General features: G+C 49.7%; 1 protein-coding gene and 1 long non-coding RNA gene across 2 annotated transcripts in view; one reads left to right on the forward strand and one right to left on the reverse strand.

Moving 5' to 3' along the window:
• The window catches only part of NR1D1 (nuclear receptor subfamily 1 group D member 1), a 57,946-nt gene extending 45,882 nt beyond the window's left edge, over positions 1 to 12,064 (reverse strand). The window contains exon 1 of the mRNA XM_069634780.1: positions 11,935 to 12,064. Within this exon, the coding sequence (XP_069490881.1) occupies positions 11,935 to 11,977 (43 nt within the window). The 5' untranslated portion in view covers positions 11,978 to 12,064. The remainder of the gene's footprint in view (positions 1 to 11,934) is intronic.
• LOC138521737 (uncharacterized) overlaps positions 1 to 22,815 on the forward strand; it is a 184,908-nt gene that overhangs the window by 22,503 nt on the left and 139,590 nt on the right. The gene's annotated exons all lie outside the window — the stretch shown is intronic.

Consider the following 22,815-nt stretch of genomic DNA (forward strand, 5'->3'; position numbering starts at 1 on the left):
TGATGGAGTCTAGAATCTCTCCATAACCACCTGGCTTGTCACAGTAAAGAGATATTCATGAAGTCTTGGACGGTATCTAGTCAATTCATCTAAACCCAATTCCATCTAATACCATTCCATCAAAATGTTTCCATCTAAAAAATGTCCATCTACTGCATGTTTTTAGGGGATAAAGGGTTCATTTTTGTTCAGGTGCATTTTAAAGGATAAAAACTCCCCAAAAAGAAAAAAATCAATTAGATGGATATTTTTTAGATAGAAACATTTCGATGGAATGGCATTAGAAGCAATGGTTTTAGATGAAATGACCTTAAACCAGTCTGGACTCACTGAATCCTTGATCAATACATACTCACTCTGCTGTCCATATGCTGCTCATACAGCTCTTCATAAACCTCATCTTGCACAGTTCCCGATATTGCCCAGACGCACTAAGTCAAGTTAGTAATTAAGGTCCAATCACTCTGCTCCCCCTATTCAGCACTTGATAGGACCCAGGGTCGGTAAGGCCGGAATATGGATTTGATTTTCTCCACTTCCAATTAAACTTAAGCTCACCCAACTCTTGATAAATTCACACTCTCAGCACTTTATAGAGCACAGTAAGTAATCTTCTCATAATGCCTAGACTCGTTCAGCACCTCACAAACCCCAGAGTCGCTCATTCTTCTACGGAATCACTTGACTCGAGTTTCATCCCATATTCTCGCAGTTCTTAATAAAGCTGAAATTCTGCCTCACTCGGCTCTTGTTCACATTGTTGGCAAAGCTATTGGCAACCATCCTTACCTCCTTTCCCAGCTTCCCCTTAGGATAGGTGAGGTAGGGTCTGTCCCTTCCAGTAACAAGCTTGTTGCTCAGCTACGGAACAGATTGCATTGCAGGGGGCAAATGGAAGAGGAAACCAGAATGGAGAAAAACTCTTCAGTCCAGTAATAGATGGAATTGCAAGATGGCCCTGGTCAGTAGATGAATGAAGACTCAAAGCCTCAAGAAGTGTAGAGATATCCAGAATAGGCACACAGAGGTACTCTGGAGTGAGGACCAAAGGAAGGAGAGGACGGAAGAGGAGCAAACACAAGCAGGAGTCACATCAGGAGGGCCATAGCAAGGAGCATGTTGAACATAACAGTACAAACAAGAACTGCAGCAAAGAGCAAGGGGAGACGGGAATGCGGGTGGTAGGGCTGGAAAGAGCAGGGAACATCTGCTGAGGAAGCGCCTCACTCAGAAACCTCACCCGAGGTATTGCAACGCGATGTCCTTCTTTGGCGAAACAAATCTTATCATCTCATCGGTTTGTGTCATCTCTACAACAAAAATGAAGAAGGACTTCGAGTCTATCTGAGGCATCTTTGGAGGACACCTTGTAGTGGTATTGTCTTCAAAGGGATCCCAGTGGTCTTCTCTGGTGCCACCCATGCCACAGGCCCCCAAAGCCTAAAGTTGCTCAACTCCTTATAATGCATTTTTGCACTGGACTCTCTTAATAATGTCCAGGCTCTCTAAGCAACTCTTGATAGTATGCAGACCTTCACATTCTTGATAAAGCCCAAGACACTCAACTCCTTGCATTGCATAGATTCAACACTCACTTGATAAAGCACAGCCCACGAAGCTCTTGCTAAATCCTACAGACACTGAACACCTAATGATACTTGGCCTCACCAATCGCATGATAAAGCACAGCGTCACTCAAATTCTAATAAAGGGCAGATTCACTCAACCCCTATCTGTAACAAGACATTCTCATATCTCAAAGCTCAGAGATTCCCAGCCTCATCACTCAAATCTTGTTCCAGATGTATTCAGTTCCTTTGAATGCCCAGACTCACTCATATCTTCATAAAGCCAAGATTTGTGGGACTATTGATAAAGAAAGCCCAGACTAATTCAGAACTTGATATAGCTCAACTTAGCCATCTTTTTACAGCGGCAAAACCTGCTCACCTCTTAATAAAGCCATGTCCAAAGGGTGAATGTAGAGGAAGAATACCCTGGTACCTCTGAAACCATAAGCACCTTGTAACACGTCCAAGGCTCCCTGAGAGGGGAAGATGCCAAACTGTTGTCTGTCTTTAATCCTAATGGGTGTTGTAATACTACCTCAACCCCTCAGTACCTATTACCAATATTGGACGCTCTTGCTACAGATCCACCCATCACCCACTTCCCAAGCGAGCCGCAAGCCCATACGTGTTCAGAATGTCTGGGTTCTTGGAAGTCCGGGGTAAGGGAGACTGCCAGTCGGAATATAGAGCCTCTCATGCCACCAGAGAGACTGACTGCGGTAAATAAACAAAGGAAACCTCCCAAGCCCCTCCCCTTTAGGAATGACAAAGCCAGAATATGGAGAAACCAATGAGAAGGAGCCTTCCCTGGTGGAGAACTGGTGATTGGCGACCACTGTAGCAGAGGGTCTGTGTGTTTCAGAAGCTCGTTCAGTCAGGGATGTGGGCTGCACACCCTGCCGCCTGGCCCTCAGGCCTGCAAGCATGGATAGAGGGAGTTCCCTTTTGGTAGGTTTCTGCGGGACAGACTCAGCACAGCAACGCAATGGAGCACAGCCACAGGACCAGAGAGGTGTTTAGCAGCAGCGGTAAAGCAGAGTTGGGGGCAGTAAAGCAAAGATGGGAGCTGGCCTCATTAAAGGCCCGGGTCATGGATCTGCACCACTGCACAGAATGGAATTGCATACACCTATGAAAGCTTTAATTCAAGTACCATGAGCCAATTGAAAATGTCAGCTGTCCCAGAGATCGCCTGTGGCAAGTACACAATTAGGAGAAAACTGTGTGAGAACATTCCCCTATATAAAGGTGCAGGACCACTTGACAGACGTGGGATTTTCAGGAGTTGGAATGTACAGGTCAGAGAGAGAGGGCATTTTTGAGTGGGGAGCAGGCTAGAGGCAGTGGAGAGAGAATGCAGGCTATTGCATGTTGGAGTGGCAAGGAAGGGGGGAGTAGAGACGAGCAGAATTGAGGAACAGCAAGTAGTTGTGTTGGTGAAGGAAAGATTTAGAGGCGAGAAGGGGTTACATAAAAAGCAGGAGGGAAAGGAAGGTGGGAAGGAGGTAAGAGCAAGGAGAAAGAGCAATGGAATGAGTGATAGCAACAGAAGGTGAAGGAGAAACCGAAGTGCTGAAATGAGAGTAGCAGGGGAGCACTCAAGGGGAGGAGAGGAGGTCTAGGAAAAAAGAAAGGTGGAGAGAAAGCCAGGGAATTGGTAGAGACAATCAGGGAGACCCCTGAGCAAGGTGGGGAGCTGGAGGGAAGAAGAAAGAGTAACAGAATACCAGAGGGACAAGAGTAACAGAGTGCAAGGATGTCAGAGGCAGAAAGGGAGTTAAAAGGGAAAGCTCAAAGAAGGGGAGAAAGCCGGAGGACTCCTTCTCCCCAGGAGGCAGAAGGACAAAAGCAGGAAAGGAAACGTCAGAGAATGACAAAGAGGGAACCACCCCTGAGGAGAAAAGGAGAGAAATAATTCTTTGGGTATAGAAAACCAGCAGAGTGGGACAATGTGAGGTGCAAGAAATCACCAGAGAAGAAGACTACGACAGTAGGGGGGAGAAGGAGAAGAGAAAGTAGCAAGAGAGGTGGTGGAGCCCCACATTCTGTTGATAGAGGTCTCTGCCTATGGCGTGGCAAGGTATTGGGGTGGCCGGAGAGACCATGGCCAAGAGGTTGGAAATGAGTTCGCTCTCCAGGAGGAAAGACCTGGAGTTCAGAGGCGAATGGGCGAAAGGGGGGCTGAGCCAGAAAATACATGGGCGTCCAGAAGGATACCCAACAACCAGGCGGAAAAGCAGACATACAACATCTTGACCACAAGTACACCACATCACAGAAAGAAGTGAGGGGCACCTAAAACCCCAAAGCCAGTGAGTCCTTCTTTTAGTAATACCAAGAGAAGGTGATTCAATGGCTTAGTGGGAAGGCCTTAAGATTATTCTCCGGTTAGAAACTGTAATTTGTTCTTTAGTTGTGAAATCTCCCCCATTGTTCTTAGCTTTGTGGGCTACAAAAAAGCAATGTGCACCCCTATTTCTGACTTTGCGCATCGGCTTATTCCTCAGCTCATGACAGGTTCTTGTCTTCCGTGCGTAGCATGTTAGCCACTGCCCGAGGATGTTGTGAAGCCAGACTTATGGTCATGGAGACAGCCAACATATTCAGTGCGGAGAGTTAGCTGGGAGATGGGAAGCTTTTCCAAGAGTTTGCCCAAGAAAGGGGTGATGGAGATTGGGCAATAGTTTGCCGGGCAGGTAGGATCGGCATATGGCTTCTTGAGGAGTGGGTGCACAAGGGAGTGCTTAAGGGGCGAGGGGAACATTCCAGTGGCTAAAGAGTGATTACAAAAATCGACCAAGGCTGGAGCGAGGGTGCCAATATGGTCCTTGATGGTTCTGGAGGAGCAGGGGAGCACCTGTTTGGATGACGCTTTCATAGATCAGACTTGTCAAGAAACCTCGTCAGGTGTTGTCAGAGAGAAAGAGGAAAAAGGAGGGGGAGAGGTAGAGATGGCCAAAGGGGGCCGAGAGAGGAAGAGAGAGAGGAAGAGGAGATAGAGGACAGGAGGTCCTGAGATTTAACAGACAAGTGAGAGGCCAGAGTCGTACAGAGGGCCTTGGAGGGAACAGGAGAGGTAGAGACTGCAACAGGATTGACCAGTTCCTTGCAGATTTTAAAGTTAGGCTGTGTTTGTAGAGGCCGCAGAGACGCAGGCTTTAGTGTGTGCTCTCTTCTTGATGAGTGTTATTGCTTTGACTGGAGACTTGGTGCAACCAGTCTATTTATGTCTAAATGTGGCCTGGCATGCTTTACTGTAATGTTATTACGTGTCTACACTGGCCTACATTGTGCAGCCAGTTGGACATGTTTTCATTGTGGCATGGCATTTTTTATAGCAAAGCATTAATGTTCCTGTGCACTGTTGGTGACTTATATGTATTGGATTGGTGTCACCCTACAAAACAATTGCAAACACTATGGCTTTATAGAAAGTGTGCTGTATATTGCATTAAAATACATATGTATATCTTTCTCCTAGTGCAGTGTGCGGCATACCCCTTCAGCAGCACGTTCGTATGAGAGAGAGCCTCCCAAGTGTCACAAGCATGACAATCTAGGCCGGCTCAGGGTGGGGTGCGACCCGTGATTTTTTGCCAAGTTGGGGGGGAAGCCCTCAGCATGGCTCGCAGGGGGGCCCCCACATTTTGTGTTACGCCACTAATGATGCAGTGGTTTGACTGCTGTCGCCACATTTTGAAAAATGTGTAATCAGACGGGGAGGAATTGTGTAATTTCCCAGAAAAGGTCAAAATTAAGCTTTGGCATAATGATTGGATCAAGACCCTGGAGGAAAGAAATTCACACCGCCTTATGGACTCCCTAAATGAAGAAATGAAACCATGTAGACTCCTCCCTAAATACCTAGCCAAAGCCCTAATGGCTGGTATAGAGATCGATTCCTTCGTTTCAGATTTGATTTGTATCCTACGAATCAATTATTAAAAATCTACAGGAAATCTGTTACGAAAGGATGTAGATTTTGTCGGAAAGAAGAAACTATGGAATCATTAAAGCACGTGTCATTGTTATGCCACGGTCTGACGGATCTTAGAACTAGATATTTGATTAAAATATTCGATTCATACAAGACGCTGGACGAGAAGGAGATTTGGTCTTTTTTGCTGAGAGGAGAGAGCTTGGTGGCTACCATTTCCCTTTTGCATTTCTTAAAAGAAGTATTTTAACTGATTAACTAACTCTTTGGGTTTGTCTTTGGTTGTCTTGGATCTTATACTGTCACTGTTGAGTAGTAATTTAATCTTTTATTTCACTTGGGAGGCTCTCTCTCATAGATGTACTGTCTGAATGTTTGATAAAGGTTTACTTGAAACTATAAATCGATAAAGAAAAGAAATTTAAAAAATATACCACCGTGCTCACACCATTGTCCAGCGTTTGCAATCTTATGGCCAGGGAGTACCGCTATAGCAGTGTTTGATGAATGGCCATTCAGTGCCTGCACAAAATCTAAAACTGTTTATTTGCCAGTGCTTGATAATTCATCTAATGTACTTGCAGCGTAATTTTCCTTTTATGAACGTAACACTACAAGTACCAAAATGCAAAGAGGTGTGAGCTGAAAAAAAGAGGACTGGCAAAGCAGGTTACTTCTGATAAGGGCTGGTCTGGTACTCTGTACATTCCTCCCCTACTCGGTTACTGTCCGCCGGCAGAGGTATGCAACTTGCTGGTATGCAAAATGCACTTCTGACAATGAAAAAAACTCTACATTTTGAGTACATCTATCTGGAGTGTAATTTAACCAGCTGCATTGAAATGGTCATTCAGAAGCATGTACTGTTGTACAGGAAATTAAAGGGAGGGAGAAGGATCACTATTAAATCATGTCTGCAATGCTTACGGCTCAATTGAGGGACAATTCCCAACCCTATTACTATATTTCAGTAAAAAACGATGTCTTAATCTACAAAGGCTCCAACATTCCGTAACTAGACTACATGAAGTTATTGTGAATATGTTAAAATCAGTGGTCGAACTGTACGAAAAGAAGTAGTGGAACTATGTTCCCTGCTGGCCTGCACCCACACCCCACAAACCCCATCACCACGCCCCGTCCCACACACAATACAAACCCCCTTACACTTGCACCTGCTGTTTAAGGGAATGTGCAGTGCAGTGCACTGAAAGTGAAAGTTTCAACTTCTTCCTACACTTTTATTTTAAAACGAAACAATTCCAGGAAAGGTTTCTTTTTAAAATAAAAGTATAGGAACAGTGAATCTTCATTTTAAACCACTGGATAAAATGAGATTGAGGAATAATATGTGGTATTTTGCAGTGCTGAAAAGGTTTGTATGTCTGAATATGTACACATTGGGATTGTGGTAATTGTTTAACATTTGTTTACATGTATAAGGTCTTTTATAGACTATGTATACAAAAAGGGGGGCCCCGGGGGGAACGCAAAGCGTTTCCCCCCGGGGAGGTTTTTGGCGCTGCACACGGCCAGCGAGTGGCTGTGGGGGGCAGAGCGCCTCCCTAGGGTATTTAAGGGGCCAGGGAAGGTTCGGGAGGCAGGCGACCGTTGGACTTGGTGATTGTTCAGTCCTGTCGCCTGCTCCCGAGCCTTCCCTGATTTGGGCCTACGAGAGGGGTTTTGTGGAGGTGAGGAGTGGGGCAGTGTAGCAGCAGCACTTTTAGGTAGGCAGTTTAGTTTAAAAAAAAAAAAACATATATTTATTTAATAACTTATAATAGTAGCGGAGGTATCGTAAATAAGTTACCTCCTCATTTACTGGTCCGGGCGCTGTTGGCTGGCAGCTTTCTGGGGTTTCTGTGTGGCCCGCGTGCTTTTCAGTGCCCAGCTTCGGTGTTGTCTGGGGTGGGGGCAGAGCGTTTTGCCTTATATCCCTGGGGGGGGTGGAGAGTAGTTTTCTGGGGTCGCAGGGGTTCCTGGAGTGGATGATTAGGTTGGGACGGCTGCCTGGGGATCCCTCTCTGTTTGCTGCAGAGTCCCGTGTGTGTGCACGGTAGCATTCTCTGGCCTGAGAGGGCACTGCAGTTCCCTTAAAGGGACTGCGCTTCATTTCCTGTGATAGTGCGGTGCGGCCTGCAACCGTTAGGGGGCAGTGTAGGAATTTCTTTTTTGGGCCCCAATTCTTCGTGAGCTTCTGGTTTTTGGGGGTATTTTCTTCTCTGGGGCAGGTCAGGAGCAAAAGGGTTTTTTGTTTAGGGCAGGGTTATTATTAAAAGGGGGGTTTAAAAAATAAATAAATAATAAATAAATTTTAAAAAAATTCTGTTAGGTCCACAATTATTTAATATATTTTATACATTGGAATTACATCATTTAATTTATTTTATTACGTATATTTGCTTTATAGCCCAACATTGTTTAGTGGGTTTCCCAATTTTTGGGGTTTGTCCACGGGTAGGTGCTGGCTCGGGGGCTTAGTTAGGTAGTGAGTAGAAAGGGGCATATTTTTTAGTGCACATTCAGAGTATTAGTGCACAATGGTGGGCCATGGAGCTAGCAAAACGGGTTTGGTGGATGCTAGGGCACTGAGGGAGGCCCTGGAAATTATCAACAGGGCATCTAAGGCACAGCTGGAAGGGGCGGTGGTGGAGGTCACGGGCGAGGTGGAGTTAGTTGGTGGTAGGCCGCAGCGTAGAGCAGCGGCAGATGGGGCTCTCGCGGCAGTGGTGGTGTGCACCCCCGCGGCGGGGAGAGGGGAGGTTTGGGAATCCAGGGGCAGGAAGATGAGGAGGGAGATCGACAGGAGAGCGTCCAGGGGTGAAATGATTTCGGGGGGGGGGGGGAGCCAGTTAGGGATGGAGCTAATAATGACCAAGGGGAATTAGGGGAGGTGAGGAGTGCTCGGAAAGGGGTGAGTCAGGGGAGCCACGGTGGGGGGGCTGCAGGGGTGCAGAAAGAGGCGACTGGGCAGAGGGGGAAAGGGGGTAAATACCTGCGGAAGAGTGCAGGTGGGAGGAGAGAGAGGTCCCCATTAATTGAGGAGGTTAGGGAGGGGCGCAGAACGGCCCCCCACGGTTAGGAGGAGTGGGGGCGGAGGGCGCTGCGCAGCACCCGCTGTTCAAGAGGATGGAGAGGGTTTAGGAACGGCCCCTCCTCGGTCTGCGCGAGGAGAGTCTAGAGGGTGCTGTACGGCCCCTAGCGAGGAGGATTACAGGGTGGAGGACTGCACGCCTCGCCCGAGAGAAGAGGACCAGGCAGGGGTTTCTGCGGCCCCGCCGAGAAGTCGTCAGATGAGTGGCGGGGCAGACACCCCGGGCTTGCAGGAAGAAAATCGACTCAACTCGAGCATGAGCTCGCAGCCACAATGGTATTTAAGGGGTGATGAAGTTGGTTTGGAGGTTTATGTGGGGCAGTGGGAGGAAGAAGGTTATAGGGCTGTAAGGGAAAGGGGGAGGAGAGAAGAAGTTTGAGGGGGGAGTGGGAAAGACAGGTGCAGGGCGGTCGAAGGGCTAGAGGTCGGGGGAGCAACTGGCTGGGTGAGTCTGCTGACATGTTTTGTCCCCGCAGTAGGAGCCCTGTAAGAAAAGAGATGAGGAGCATTGGTGTGGACGCCAGACTGCAGACGGGCTGTGTTGAAAGAGGTGAGCGGGAAAGGGAATGGTCTTCTGCATGGCAGAGAGGGGACACGAGAATGGGGATGGGAAAGGAAGGGTCTTGTCTGCAAGGGGCAAGGAAAGAAGTTGGGGTACAGGCCATTGGTGCCTTGGGGGATGAAAAGGGCATTTGCTCAGTGGAGGTTCAAACTGACAAGGTGGTGGAGCCATTGGCGCTCGAGGTACAGGTTGCAAAAGAAAAGGAGGTTGAAGTGAAAGGCAAGGAGAAAAAACTGCCGTACATGGGTATCACAAAACCTTTGGGGGCGCACTTGATGGCAGCGACCAGGGAGAAGATTCAGGCGGGGGAATTTGTAGATGTGTTTAAGTTGCTCCATAGGGAAGTGAGAGCAAAGGAGGGGTCTAAAGAAGAAGGGAGGGAACTGGTTTCGCGCCCAAGGGTCCCGGTGACTATTGAGAATTGGACGTCGGCATTTATCATTTATGCCAGTGTATATTGTGAAAAATTCCCAGAGCGTTGCATGGCCCTGCTTAAATATATGGACGTAATTAGGAGGGCGTTCACAAGTTTTGGGGGTTTTGCCTGGGTACGCTATGATGAGGAATTCAGAGCGAGAATGGTGGAGGACAGTCATGCGGTCTGGGGGGAGATAGACAAGGATCTTTGGCTGCAATGGATGGCTCCAACGAGGCCTGCCCCGACATTGCACACAGCAAGTGGGCTGCCTGTGCCTTACCGGCCCTTTCTTGGTCGCCCCGCCCATGAGGGGGCAGGGGGAGGAGGCGGAGGACAGCCCTCGACAGCATGTTGGGCGTTCAATAAAGAAGGCTGCACGAGGTGGATGTGCAAATTTAAACACGAGTGCAGCAGGTGTGCGTGTCGGCATCCGGTTACGGATTGTTTTCAGGCAGGGGACAGTGGGTCAGGGCGAGGAGCGGGGCAAGGAGGTGGGGGGGAAGGACCACATGCCAGGTAAATTGGGGTGTGCTGGTAGGTCGGGCTCAGTTTATCGTAAAAGGAGGGGGGGCACAAGGTTTGATGAAAGGTTTTGGGGGTGATTTAAAGGGGGTAGGAGAGAGGTGAGGAGGAAGAATCGTAGGTAGGGGAGGGCCGCAGGGGGGTGTAACTGTGGAAATTGTTAAGGGGTGGTGGCCGTCGTTTGAAGGGCATGGTTGACGGCGAAGCCCTCACGCTTGCCGCACGACAGGGTGAGTAAGCTTCAGGCTGCATGGACGGTGGTGCGGGAGCGCCTCTGGTGCAGCAGGGGGAAGTGATGAGATGGGTCTGCATGGACGGGGGGGCACTAGGGCCCCTGGTGCAGCTGGGGGAAAAAAGTGGAGCAACGAAGCAAGGTGCTGGAAGAGGAATTTATGTGGAATGGTCTGCATGGACGGGGGCGCAGGTTTGGCCCCTGGTGCAGCGGTGGAGAGGAGTAAGGCAGAAAAGGGGCCTGCATGGACGGGGGTGCACTAGGGCCCCTGGTGCAGGTGGGAAACAGGTCCTAATGGACGCAAGGAGCTTGAAGATTGTTATATGGAAGGGACTGCATGGACGGGGGTGCAGGTTTGGCCCCTGGTGCAGTGGCGAGAGGAGTAATAAAGTAAAGGGCCTGCATGGACGGGGGTGCACGTGGGTCCCCGGTGCAGGTGGGCAACTCAGGGCAAATTAATAAGGTGATGGAAGGTGGGGGGCAAGGGTGAGCAGGAGGGTAATAGTTTAGGGGAAAAAGGGGGGGGGCTAAGTGGGTTTAGGTGTATTGTTTAAAGGTTAGGTGAAAGGGGCGGAATATAGGGGGACAGGTAGGAAAGGACCTTGGGTGTTTCCGGAGAGGGTTAAGGAGATGGCCAGAAAGGATAGGGTACTGAGGAAGGTGTTACTAGTGGTGTGGGAAAGGTTAGAAGGTTGGAACTCATTCACTTAGGAGGGGTGCAGCATCTGAAGGTAGCAGGCTGGGCTATTCAGAGGAGTAGGTGAATAGTTTGGGACGCTGGGAGTAAGGGAGATACAAAGGGTATGCCAGGGACCGGGTCAAACGGAATGTCGTTATAACATTTTTTCAGTAGGTAGCAGGAGTGTTGCATTTATTAGGATGTTGTTGATTTGCAAGTGATTTTGTAATTTCTTTTTCAGATGCTGCTAGGAGGTACGGTCAGATGTCAAAAATCTGGTTTTTGGGACATTCTAGGGTTAAGTGGGCGGGGAAAGAAGCTGAGGAAAGGGTTGTTGGCAGGCAACTGGGGTGCAACTATAAAGATGTTGTGGTAAGATTGTCCGGGTTTGGGGGGCTGGTCTGGGATCAGTTGCTTCCTATGTTGGCTGGGTTGGCCCCTTTTGATGTGGGGGGAGGGAAGCACAATGGGGGAATGACACGGGAAAGGATGGGGTGGCGCTGTTTGCACAAGCGGGCCACCACGGGGGAACAGGTATTGAGCCTGGAGGGGCATGGCCCCGGGGAGAAAGCAGGACGCCTGGAAAAGGGGTAAGGAGACGGTAGGGTCCAAGGGATAGTTAGGGAGGAAATGGCTTTATTTAATTATTTAATTGTTGGGTAAAAAATGAGAATGTTTAATTATTTAATTGGTTGTTTAAAATAGTTTGTAAGGCCATGGAGCCAGGTAAGCGTTTAATTGTAAGCTTTGACCTGTCACATTAAAGCGACCTTTTCCACTTTTAAATGAGTCTGGGTTTTTGTGCAGTAAGCCAAAAAAGTCTGCACTGCTGATCAAAGGAAGAGATACTTGGAGATACAAAGGAAGCCGTGGAAAAAAAAAAAATAGTAGCGGCGCCCATCCACTCAGGTGTACGTACCCTTGACGTGTTTCATAAGCAAGTCAAGGATCCCTCGTGCCATGGGCAGCCAAGAGTCGACAGAGGAATGACCTGTGGGTTATGAAGAGAGACACGCCGCATCGGCTCCTTTTAGGGCCGCTGGGTTGTCGGCGCCATGTGCAGCGGCCTAGAGGGGGCGGGGAAGCCGCGTGCCCGCGTGCCGCCATGTGAGGAGGGAAGAATACAGCACCGCACGAGCTCCCCGGGAGGAGGGGGGTGGAGGGGTTGCGGAGGCGGAGCAGGCAGAGGGCGGCTAGCAAAATAAATATATAAATATGACACGTGCCTGCGGGCTCAGCCTGGCAATCCGTCTGACCTATTTTCGTGGCCTTCCCAAAATAGCTGCCGCTTGAAAGAGCGGCTGAAAGTTTTCGACAGAGCCGGGCTGTGTGTGTTTGTGTAGGCGGCCCCTGACTGTGTGCCAGGGCCGAGGGCAAAGGCCTTGCGCCCGTCTCTGTGTGGCAGTAAACCGAAGGAGTAGAGCCTTTTCAATAACATGCGTATGGGGCAGACCAAAGGGCAAGAGCAAAGGGTCACATTCAAATAACAAAAAAGCAGTCCCAGTCGCCATGTTTGACCCGAACTTGGGGGTGCATACATGACCTTTGTGGAAAAAGCCAGTAACATTGGCCAAAACAACCAGATGCATTGTCCGCTCAGTCACAAAATTGAACAAGTTGTCCCACAAAACCGCCCCAGACGGACATTTCAGAGGCCAGCCCTACAGGCCTTAATTAGGCCAGTCTAAGTCTGGAAGAGCCTGTTCGCCCGGGTGCAAGGGCAGAGGGCTAGATCCTGCTCACCAGGGCAGGAGGGCAGAGGCAGGGCACCAGGCGCAGTGTACCAAGAGGGAGAAAGTTCAGACTGGGACAGTCCGTCCATATCTCAAATTCCCACTAACCAAATTCAGTCTCCTGTTGGCCCCCACTTTCCGTCCTGGCATCAATGTTAAGTCCCTGCAGATCTACAGGCAAGACGAGGAATGCCTCGTGAGTGTACCACATGGGATGGGCATCATCTATACCAGCCCTTCATACATGTACATTATTTCACTTCAGTATCTGATACCAAAGAGTATTTTGGATTGTTTATACAGTATTGCATTCTTCTTTAAGGTCTTCACACTGAGCTTTTTAAACTGGAGCGAGGGGAGCCTGTTTATTATGCGACAGGGTCATGGTCCTGTCAAGGCAGGCAGGGGCATCCCTCTGCAATCTGGGGCAGAAGGTACCCCACGACAAACGCCAGAACCGGTCCTTCCCCCAAATACGTGGACTACGAGTTAGGGGAGTCCCTGTCCCCGAAAAATCCCCCATGTGCCACAAACGCCATCCTCTTTGTCTCTCAATGCCTCCCAATATAGTTGCTGGCCACGGTTCTCTTTTCTATTACAGAACCACAACTCCCAGAATCACCTTGCGAGCAGCCAAGAAGACCCGGTCCAGATGAAAACTGCAACACAGCAACAAAGACACCAGAGCCTTCACCACAACCCAACAGCGTCCAGCTCTGCAGACAAGCCCAGAATTCACAGAAACGGCAAGAAATCGCATTTCCAGACCCACATCACCTGACAGGGTAACATCAAGGAAACCATCAAATATGGTTGTGAAAGCCATGCTGTGAAAGGGGGGGGCGTCTAATAGTGGTTTTGAAAGCCTCGCACCTGGTTCTTGAGGATTATAACATGCACTGATTGGCACAGAGTGGCAGGTGAGTGCTGCAGAAAATGGGAAGGTGAGAGTGGCACAGTACCACGAGCCCCACACTACATAATAAAAGCAGACCTAAGAAAAGGCAGACTGTGGGTTGTTTGGGTGAGGTCCAACGAGGGGGTGAAGGTTGACCAAGAAACGAGGCGGAAGGGTGGGCGGAGGATCATTCAAATGGACAGGGGTGCCGTGAATCTATACTTTGAGTAGCCATCTCAGAAGCATATAGATTAGAAATCTGCAGGGAATGCTAAAAATAGTACTCGCGTCCTAATGACATCCAATGTGAATATGCAGCCAGGGAGGATATGGCCAGCAAATCCATCTACCGTGATGACGTATGCCGGGAAAAGGAGTTCACTCAACTCCCAGAGCAAGAAGTAAAACGGACACTGTTGCAGCACTACAATCGGAGCTCGAGGGCCAGAGACGATGGAAGCAGGTAGGGGCTGATCGCATTATAAACTAAGGGTACCGCAAGGTATAGCGCCCTAGCAGCGCACGTTTCAGAAGAAATGCTAGTGCAGGGAAATTACCTCATAGACGGAGTCCTCCATTTTGCATAGAGATCATTTGAATGTCTCCGTTGCTAAATTAGGGAGAACAACAATTCAGAGTGCAGAAAACCTTTGCCAGGGCAATAATTAGGCCCATTGAGAAATCGAAAGATAACTTCAAAACGTGGCAACTAAATAAAGAAATGAATCGTCATGAGGAGAGACCCAGGTGGCTTCTTGCGGGCTGCTGGTCGCACCTCTAAGTTGGCTTTTTTTATTTCTATTATTCATTGTTCAAGTAAACAGAGTAAAGGGAATGATTTCTTGTCCCCACAAGCCGATTACTGCAGCACAGTGAGGGAGCTTGCAAAAGAGTGATCTATGCAGGTGATACCCAGAAAAGCCCAACAGTGGCTCAAGTGGAGTCCGGTCTTCATAACAACACTCGAAGCCAAGAGCAACCTAACAGGACTGGAGCACCACTGGGAGATCTTCATAACAACACTGGAACCCAAGAGCAAACTGACAGGACTGGAGGACCACTGGGAGATCTTCATAACACTGCAACCCCAAGAGCAAACTTACAGGACTGGAGGACCACTAGGAGATCTTCATGACAACACTGGAACCCCAAGAGCAAACGGACAGGACTGGAGGACCACTAGGAGATCTTCATGACAACACTGGAACCCCAAGAGCAAACGGACAGGACTGGAGGACCACTAGGAGGTCTTCATAACAACACTGGAACCCCAAGGGCAAACTTACAGGACTGGAGGACCACTGGGAGACCTTCATAACAAAACTGGAACCCGAAGAGCAAACTTACAGGACTGGAGGACCACTGGGAGACCTTCATAAAACTGGAACCCAAGAGCAAACTTACAGGACTGGAGGACCACTGGGAGATCTTCATGACAACACTGGAACTCAAGAGCAAACATACAGGACACGAGGACCACTGGGAGATCTTCATAACAACACTGGAACCCCAAGAACAAACTGACAGGACTGGAGGGCCACTGCGAGACCTTCATAACAACACTGGAACTCCAAGAGCAAACTGACAGGACTGGAGGACCACTGGGTGTTCTTCATGACAACACTGGAACCTCAAGAGCAAACTGACAGGACTGGAGGACCACTGGGAGATCTTCATAACTACACTGGAACCCCAGGAGAAAACTGACTGGACTGGAGGACCACTGGGAGATCTTCATGACAACACTGGAACCCCAAGTGCAAACTGACAGGACTGGAGGACCACTGGGAGAACTTCATGACAACACTGGAACCTCGAGAACGAACTGACAGGACTGGAGGACCACTGGGAGATCTTCATGACAACAGTGGAACCCCAAGAGCAAACGGACAGGACTGGAGGACCACTAGGAGATCTCCATAACAACACTGCAACTCAAGAGCAAACGTACAGGACACGAGGACCACTGGGAGTTCTTCATGACAACACTGGAACCTCAAGAGCAAACTGACAGGACTGGAGGACCACTGGGAGATCTTCATGACAACACTGGAACCTCAAGAGCAAACTGACAGGACTGGAGGACCACTGGGAGATCTTCATAATGTCATGTCGCCGAGTTCCTGGCGTCTATGGAGCCGCTGGCGACGCAGAACTTAGTTCCGTTCGCCGGCAGCTTTCGGCCACGCCCCCTGTTTACTGGTTTTGATTTCCTTCTGTTCCTATTGGTTGGGCGCTCCACGGCCCGGTGTTTTAACCAGCCACTTCCGGGTCACGGATGCGTCGCAACGCTTGCGGTTTCGTCCGTTAGCCCTGAGTTGCCTGCTCCCTGTTGCTTTCCTCCTGGATTACTCGCTTTTCCCGCCGGTCGGGTCCTCGAGCCCAGTCCGGCTCCCCCTCTGTTCTTCCTTCGTCCTTCCGCTGGTACTATTTGCCTTTCTCTCGCTCCCATGGCTTTGTTTCACTCGCCCGCCTCTTCTGCCCTCCTTCCAACTTGTTTACCCTCCCTCCTTCCCATCTTCACTTACCGCTTTTCCTCTTGTCTGTTCCGCTTGCTCCGTCCTTCTGTTTCCTACTTCCTCTCGCTCTGCTCCGTACCTTCCGTGTGCCAGTTCCCTGCCTTGTCCATTGGACTTGCTCTCGCCTACCTTTTGGATTGTTTGCTGTGACCTTCCGTGTACCAGACTCCGGCCTGTTCCCCTGAACTGCCTTTGCTTACTGTTTGGTTACTTCCACTTCTATCCTCGTGTACCAGATCCTCGGACCGCTTACTGGACTGCCTGTGTTCTGGGGGGGTTAACTCCACGTGTTGCCTCCAGACACTTTCCACCAGCTCTCGCCCTTCAAGGATTCCTGGTTCCACACCTCCAAGGCACCCGACGTTAACTCTGGGGTTTTTTGTGCCTAAAGGCTTTTTCCCCTCTTGGTCGATCCCGGGGGAGGGGCCCCCTGGTCTCCCCTCTTGGGGGGCACGGTGGCTTCCTCCCGTGGTCGTCCCTATCTACATAAAAAAAAGGTGAGATCACGAAGAAAGGAAAAGAAGGGTTCTTGGAAGGAAGAAGAAGGTGAGGAGTCGGGGGAGGGGGAGATCTCAGAATCTACACTGTCGGACGAAGATATCACCGACCCCGGTGACAGTTTGCGACGCCAAAAAGAGATGGCCACCCCACAGCAGGTATAAGAACTCGTAGCCGCTGTACAAAGTCTAAATTTGGAGATGCAGAACCTTAAGACAGCTAACGCCACCCTTCAACAGCGTCTGACGGACAGGGAAAGACCTTTAACCGATTTACCTCCACTTCCCCTATTGTCAGGGAAGTTCGATGGTTCCCCAAAAAAGGTTAAGGAGTTCCTGGACGCATGCAATTTTCATTTTTCCTTTCGCCCTCAGACCGTTGCCTCAAACCACGCCAAGGTGGGGTTTATGATCACCCACATGACCGGGAATGCCCTGGCTTGGGCTACCCCTCTAGTAAACCAGCCAGACCCGGTTTTACAGGACTACAATGCCTTTAAAGCCCTGATTCACCAAACCTTTCTGCGAACAGAGAGTACCTACTTGGCTTCGGAGGACCTCCTGGACATCCGTCAGGGGAATTCTGATCTACTCACATACATCACCGCTTTCAAACAGGTGGCAGCTGAAGCAGGCTTGCAGGAACAGGCCCAGTATGCCATATTTCGGCGAGGTTTAGGGGAGGAATTGAAGGACGAACTAGCCCGGATAGAAAGACCGGTGTCTTTTGCCGAACTCCTGACAGCTGCCCTCCGAATTGACTTCAGAATGACGGAAAGACGTCAAGAAAAGAAGAAGACCAGGTTAAGTGTACCCCCTCTCTTGGAGACTCACTCACCCGCGTCTGTACCCTTCCAACGGACCGCTAAGGAAGAACCTATGCAGATCGGAACCACCAGAGCCCCGCTCACACCTGAAGAAAGGAAACGGCGCAGGGAGGGTTCCCTGTGTATGAACTGCGGGTCTTCTTCACATCTATTAAGGGATTGTCCGGAAGTACCACCCAGAAGGTCGGGAAACACTCGCCCTCGGTAAACATTGGGACGCATTACCGAGGGGCTGCTCTTAGTCCCTACGCGCCTCTTTCTCTATCCTCTACTGAAACGTCTGAGGACTCCTGGTGATGGTGCTCACAGTTTCTCTCAGAGTGGGCCCCAAGGAAGTAACCACTTTAGCCCTACTCGACTGTGGAGCAGCAGGGAACTTCATGGATACCCATTGGGCTGAATGACACGGAGTAAAAGGGATAGCCAAACGAGAAGATCAAAAGGTGGAAGGGGTTGATGGCGAACCTTTGAGCTCGGGTTTGATCACTCACACCACAGAAGCACTTACTTTGTCCATCCAACAACATACCGAAAGTATCACATTCGATATCATCAGGGCTGCTCACTTCCCCCTAATCCTGGGTATCTGTTGGCTACGCAGACACAACCCCAGTATTGACTGGTCTAGAAACTTACTTAGTTTTCAGTCCTCACTATGCAAATCGGAATGCTTGCCAGAACCAAGATTCGAGACCGTCAAGACCACAAATAGCTGCGAGGTCAGAACAGTACACTGTCTCCCACACTACCTGAAGGAGTTCAACGAGGTGGCAACTGACAAGATACCCGTCGAGCTCCCTCCGCACCGGCCTGAAGACTGTTGCATTGATCTCACCCCAGGTGCATTGGTACCCTTCGGTAGGATGTTTCCACTGTCTTTAGAAGAAAAACAATACCTTCGAACGTACTTGGACAGCAACATGGAAAACGGGCTCATAAGGCCTTCAAAGTCCCCTGCAGGAGCATCCTTGTTCTTCATCTCTATAAAGGATTCAAAGGAGTTGAGGCTGTGTATAGATTATCGCGGTCTAAATAAGGTTACCATAAAAGATCGGTATCCTATGCCATTGATCACCGATATCCTACAAGCTGTACAGGGTGCTACCATCTTTACCAAACTCGACCTGAGAAATGCTTCTCACCTACTCCGGGTACAGAAAGGAGACGAATGGAAGACAGCATTCCGGACTCCTTTTGGACTTTTCGAATACCAGGTAATGCCGTTCGGGTTGGTAAACGCCCCGTCGGTATTCCAACGGTTTATGGACAGACTATTCTCCGATCTCCTGTGCCAAACCACATTGGTATACTTAGATGACATTCTGATCTACTCTCGCACTCCTGAAGACCATGTGGATCATGTCAGGGAAGTATTCAGAAGGCTCCAGAGAAATCATTTGTCTGTTAAACTCGCCAAATGTGTGTTTTCAGCCTCCTCCATTCCTTATCTAGGATACATTCTGTCAGACCACGGTATCTCCATAGATCCCAACAAAGTGTCTTCCATCATTGAATGGCCTTCACCCACCTCAGTCAAAGAGATACAGAAATTCCTGGGGTTAGCAAACCTCTACCGGAGATTTATCCCTAATTTCTCTCAAAAGATACTACCCATCACCTCACTTTTAAAGAAGTCTGCAACTCCATTCAAATGGTCAGCGGAGGCGGAAGACAGTTTTGGGAATCTTAAGGAAGCCTTCTGTTCGGCATCCATCTTACAACAACCAAACCAACATCTACCCTTCATTTTAGAGACGGACGCTTCATCAGCCGCAATAGGGGCTGTGCTTCTTCAAGAAATCCAGGGTACAGAACATCCGGTGGCTTATTTCTCAAAGACCCTAAACACCAGTCAAAGGAACTACTCGGTCATAGAGCGAGAGCTATGAAGGCGGCCTATGTAGAATGGCGCCATCTGCTTCAAGGAGGGAGGTTCCCGTTCACCATTCGGACCGATCATAAGAACTTGCAGGTTCTCAAACAGCTTCAGTGCTACAACACTCGACAGGCCCGATGGGCTCACTTCTTCGCCCAATTCGAATTCCACATAACCTACATCCCCGGCAAAATGAATGTTGTAGCCGATTCGCTTTCCCGCCAGTGTGATTACCTGCCAGAGACAGATTCGCCTCTTGAACGGATGTTTCCCCAGTCCAGGACTATCAGAATTATTTCTAAATTCCTTCAGCAGGTACAGGAGGATTCTGGAGGCCGTTTTGAAGTGGAAAGACATTCTAAGGATCTGGCCTATGAAATCAGGAACAGCCTTTACCTTGTCGGAGGAAAACTCTATCTACCCACACCGGCTTTCCACAAGACGGCACTTGCCTGGTGTCATGACTCTAAACTAGCAGGACACAGGGGAGTGGCTGGCACTCTCAAATACCTTCAAAGACATTTCTACTGGCCTACGATGAGAAGGGATGTAGATCGGTACGTTCAGTCATGTATCGTCTGTCTGCGGAGTAAGTCATCTCGTCAACGACCAATTGGTCTACTGGAACCAAGTGCAGTACCTAAGGGTCCTTGGAGCACGATATCTACAGATTTTGTAGTGGATTTACCCCCGTCTCAAGGATGCACCTGTGTTATGGTAGTAGTGGATTCATTTACCAAATTGGCTCACTTCTCCCCATTGCCTGGTGTTCCTACTGCAGCCAAGATGGCGGAAGTTTTCTCCAAGACATATTCCGGTTACACGGTCTGCCTAACAAGGTAATTTCAGACCAGGGTAGTCAGTACACCTCCCGGTTCTGGAAGGCACTGTGTGTCAGACTAGGAATCGAAAGAGCCCTCACCTCTGGATTCCATCCGCAATCCAATGGGCAAACTGAACGCCTGAACGGAACCCTGGAACAGTACTTAAGGTGCTTTATCAACTCTCAACAAGACAACTGGTGCACGCTACTCCCTCTAGCTGAATTCTCTTACAATAACTTCACACATACCGCTCTGGGGTTCAGTCCTTTTTTTGGTTCTTATGGTTTTCACCCTCGCTCCATTCTTCCTGTCTCGGGCCTCTCTACTAGCGTACCATCGGTAGATTCTTCCCTCTCCCTCCTTAGAGAGACAAACAAGAAGGTAGAGGAAGGCCTTAAGTCAGCCCAAGCTCAATATTGCATTCAAGCCAACAAACACCGTAGACCTGTACCAGGATGGGATGTGGGTACCAGAGTCATGCTCTCCACTAGATATTTACCTCGTTTGGTACATCCCTCCAAGTTATCTCCCAAGTATCTAGGGCCATACGAGATCATACAGAAGATCAACCCTGTGGCTTTTTGCTTAAAATTACCCAACAACCTCAAAAGGGTCCACCCTGTTTTCCATGCCTCTCAACTCAAGTCATTTCATGCTGACACATGGGCATGACAGGTTAGACAGGCCCCGATTCCTCAGGGTTCCACTCCGGCGGAATATGAGGTCGCCCAACTCTGTGACTCCAGGTATCATAAGGGAAGGCTAGAATATTTGGTTAAATGGAAGGGCTACCCTTCATCGGAAAACTCTTGGAACCCATCACACACATTAATGCTCCTGTCTTACTTCGCAAGTACCACTTCTTTCATCCAGGGAAACCAGGGGGAGGATCTTATAGGAGGGGGCATACTGTCATGCTGCCGAGTTCCTGGCGTCTATGGAGCCGCTGGCGACGCGGAACTTAGTCCCGTTCTCCGGCAGCTTTCGGCCACGCCCCGTTTCCTGGTTTTGATTTCCTTCTGTTCCTATTGGTTGGGCGCTCCGCGGCCTGATGTTTTAACCAGCCACTTCCGGGTCACGGATGCGTTGCAACGCTTCCGGTTTCGTCCGTTAGCCCTGAGTTGCCTGCTACCTGTTGCTTTCCTCCTGGATTACTCGCTTTTCCCGCCGGTCGGGTCCTCGAGCCCAGTCCGGCTCCCCCCTCTGTTCTTCCTTCGTCCTTCCGCTGGTACTATCTGCCTTTCTCTCGCTCCCTTGGCTTTGTTTCAGTCGCCCGCCTCTTCTGCCCTCCTTCCAACTTGTTTACCCTCCCTCCTTCCCATGTTCACTTACCGCTTTTCCTCTTGTCTGTTCCGCTTGCTCCGTCCTTCTGTTTCCTACTTCCTCTCGCTCTGCTCCGTACCTTCCGTGTGCCAGTTCCCTGCCTTGTCCATTGGACTTGCTCTCGCCTACCTTTTGGAGTGTTTGCTGTGACCTTCCGTGTACCAGACTCCGGCCTGTTGCCCTGGACTGCCTTTGCTTACCGTTTGGTTACTTCCACTGCTATCCTCGTGTACCAGATCCTCTGACCGCTTACTGGACTGCCTGTGTTCTGGGGGGGGGGGGGTTAACTCCATGTGTTGCCTCCAGACACTTTCCACCAGCTCTCACCCTTCAAGGATTCCTGGTTCCACACCTCCAAGGCACCCAACGTTAACTCTGGGGTTTTTTGTGCCTAAAGGCTTTTTCCCCTCTTGGTCGATCCCGGGGGAGGGGCCCCCTCGTCTCCCCTCTTTGGGGGCACAGTGGCTTCCTCCCGGGGTCGTCCCTATCTACATAAAAAAAAGGTGCGATCACGAAGAAAGAAAAAGAAGGGTTCTTGGAAGGAAGAAGAAGGTGAGGAGTCGGGGAGGGGGAGATCTCAGAATCTACACTGTCGGACGAAGATATCACCGACCCCGGTGACAGATAACTACACTGGAACCCCAAGAGAAAACTGACTGGACTGGAGGACCACTGGGAGATCTTCATGACAACACTGGAACCCCAAGTGCAAACTGACAGGACTGGAGGACCACTGGGAGAACTTCATGACAACACTGGAACCTCGAGAACGAACTGATAGGACTGGAGGACCACTGGGAGATCTTCATGACAACACTGGAACCTCAAGAGCAAACTCACAGGACTGGAGGACCACTGGGAGATCTTCATAACAACACTGGCACCCCAAGAGCAAACTGACAGGACTGGAGGACCACTGGGAGATCTTCATGACAACACTGGAACCTCGAGCAAACTGACAGGACTGGAGGACCACTGGGAGATCTTCATAATAACACTGGAACCCCAAGAGCAAACTGACAGGACTGGAGGACCACTGGGAGATTAGGCACAAGGCCCTCAACTAATTTGGGAATTAACACTTTACAGTCTCATTCTGGTCACTCAGCTGTCTTGCCTATACCTCTGGGTGTCCATAGGCTTATAGGGGTGCTAGTCTTCCCAGACACCTGCAACCTAAGTCCCAAGCACATATCGTGTGGTGCATTGATGCTCACTTTAGTTAATGCCTCTTCTTGAAATACGCCTTTCTTTCTGGCATTGCAGTGTCCCACAAGGCTCAGAAGCAGGCAGCACGCAGCAT

The sequence above is a fragment of the Ambystoma mexicanum genome, chromosome 13 (assembly GCF_040938575.1).
Source record: "Ambystoma mexicanum isolate Mex_15411 chromosome 13, UKY_AmexF1_1, whole genome shotgun sequence".
Taxonomy (NCBI): domain Eukaryota; kingdom Metazoa; phylum Chordata; class Amphibia; order Caudata; family Ambystomatidae; genus Ambystoma; species Ambystoma mexicanum.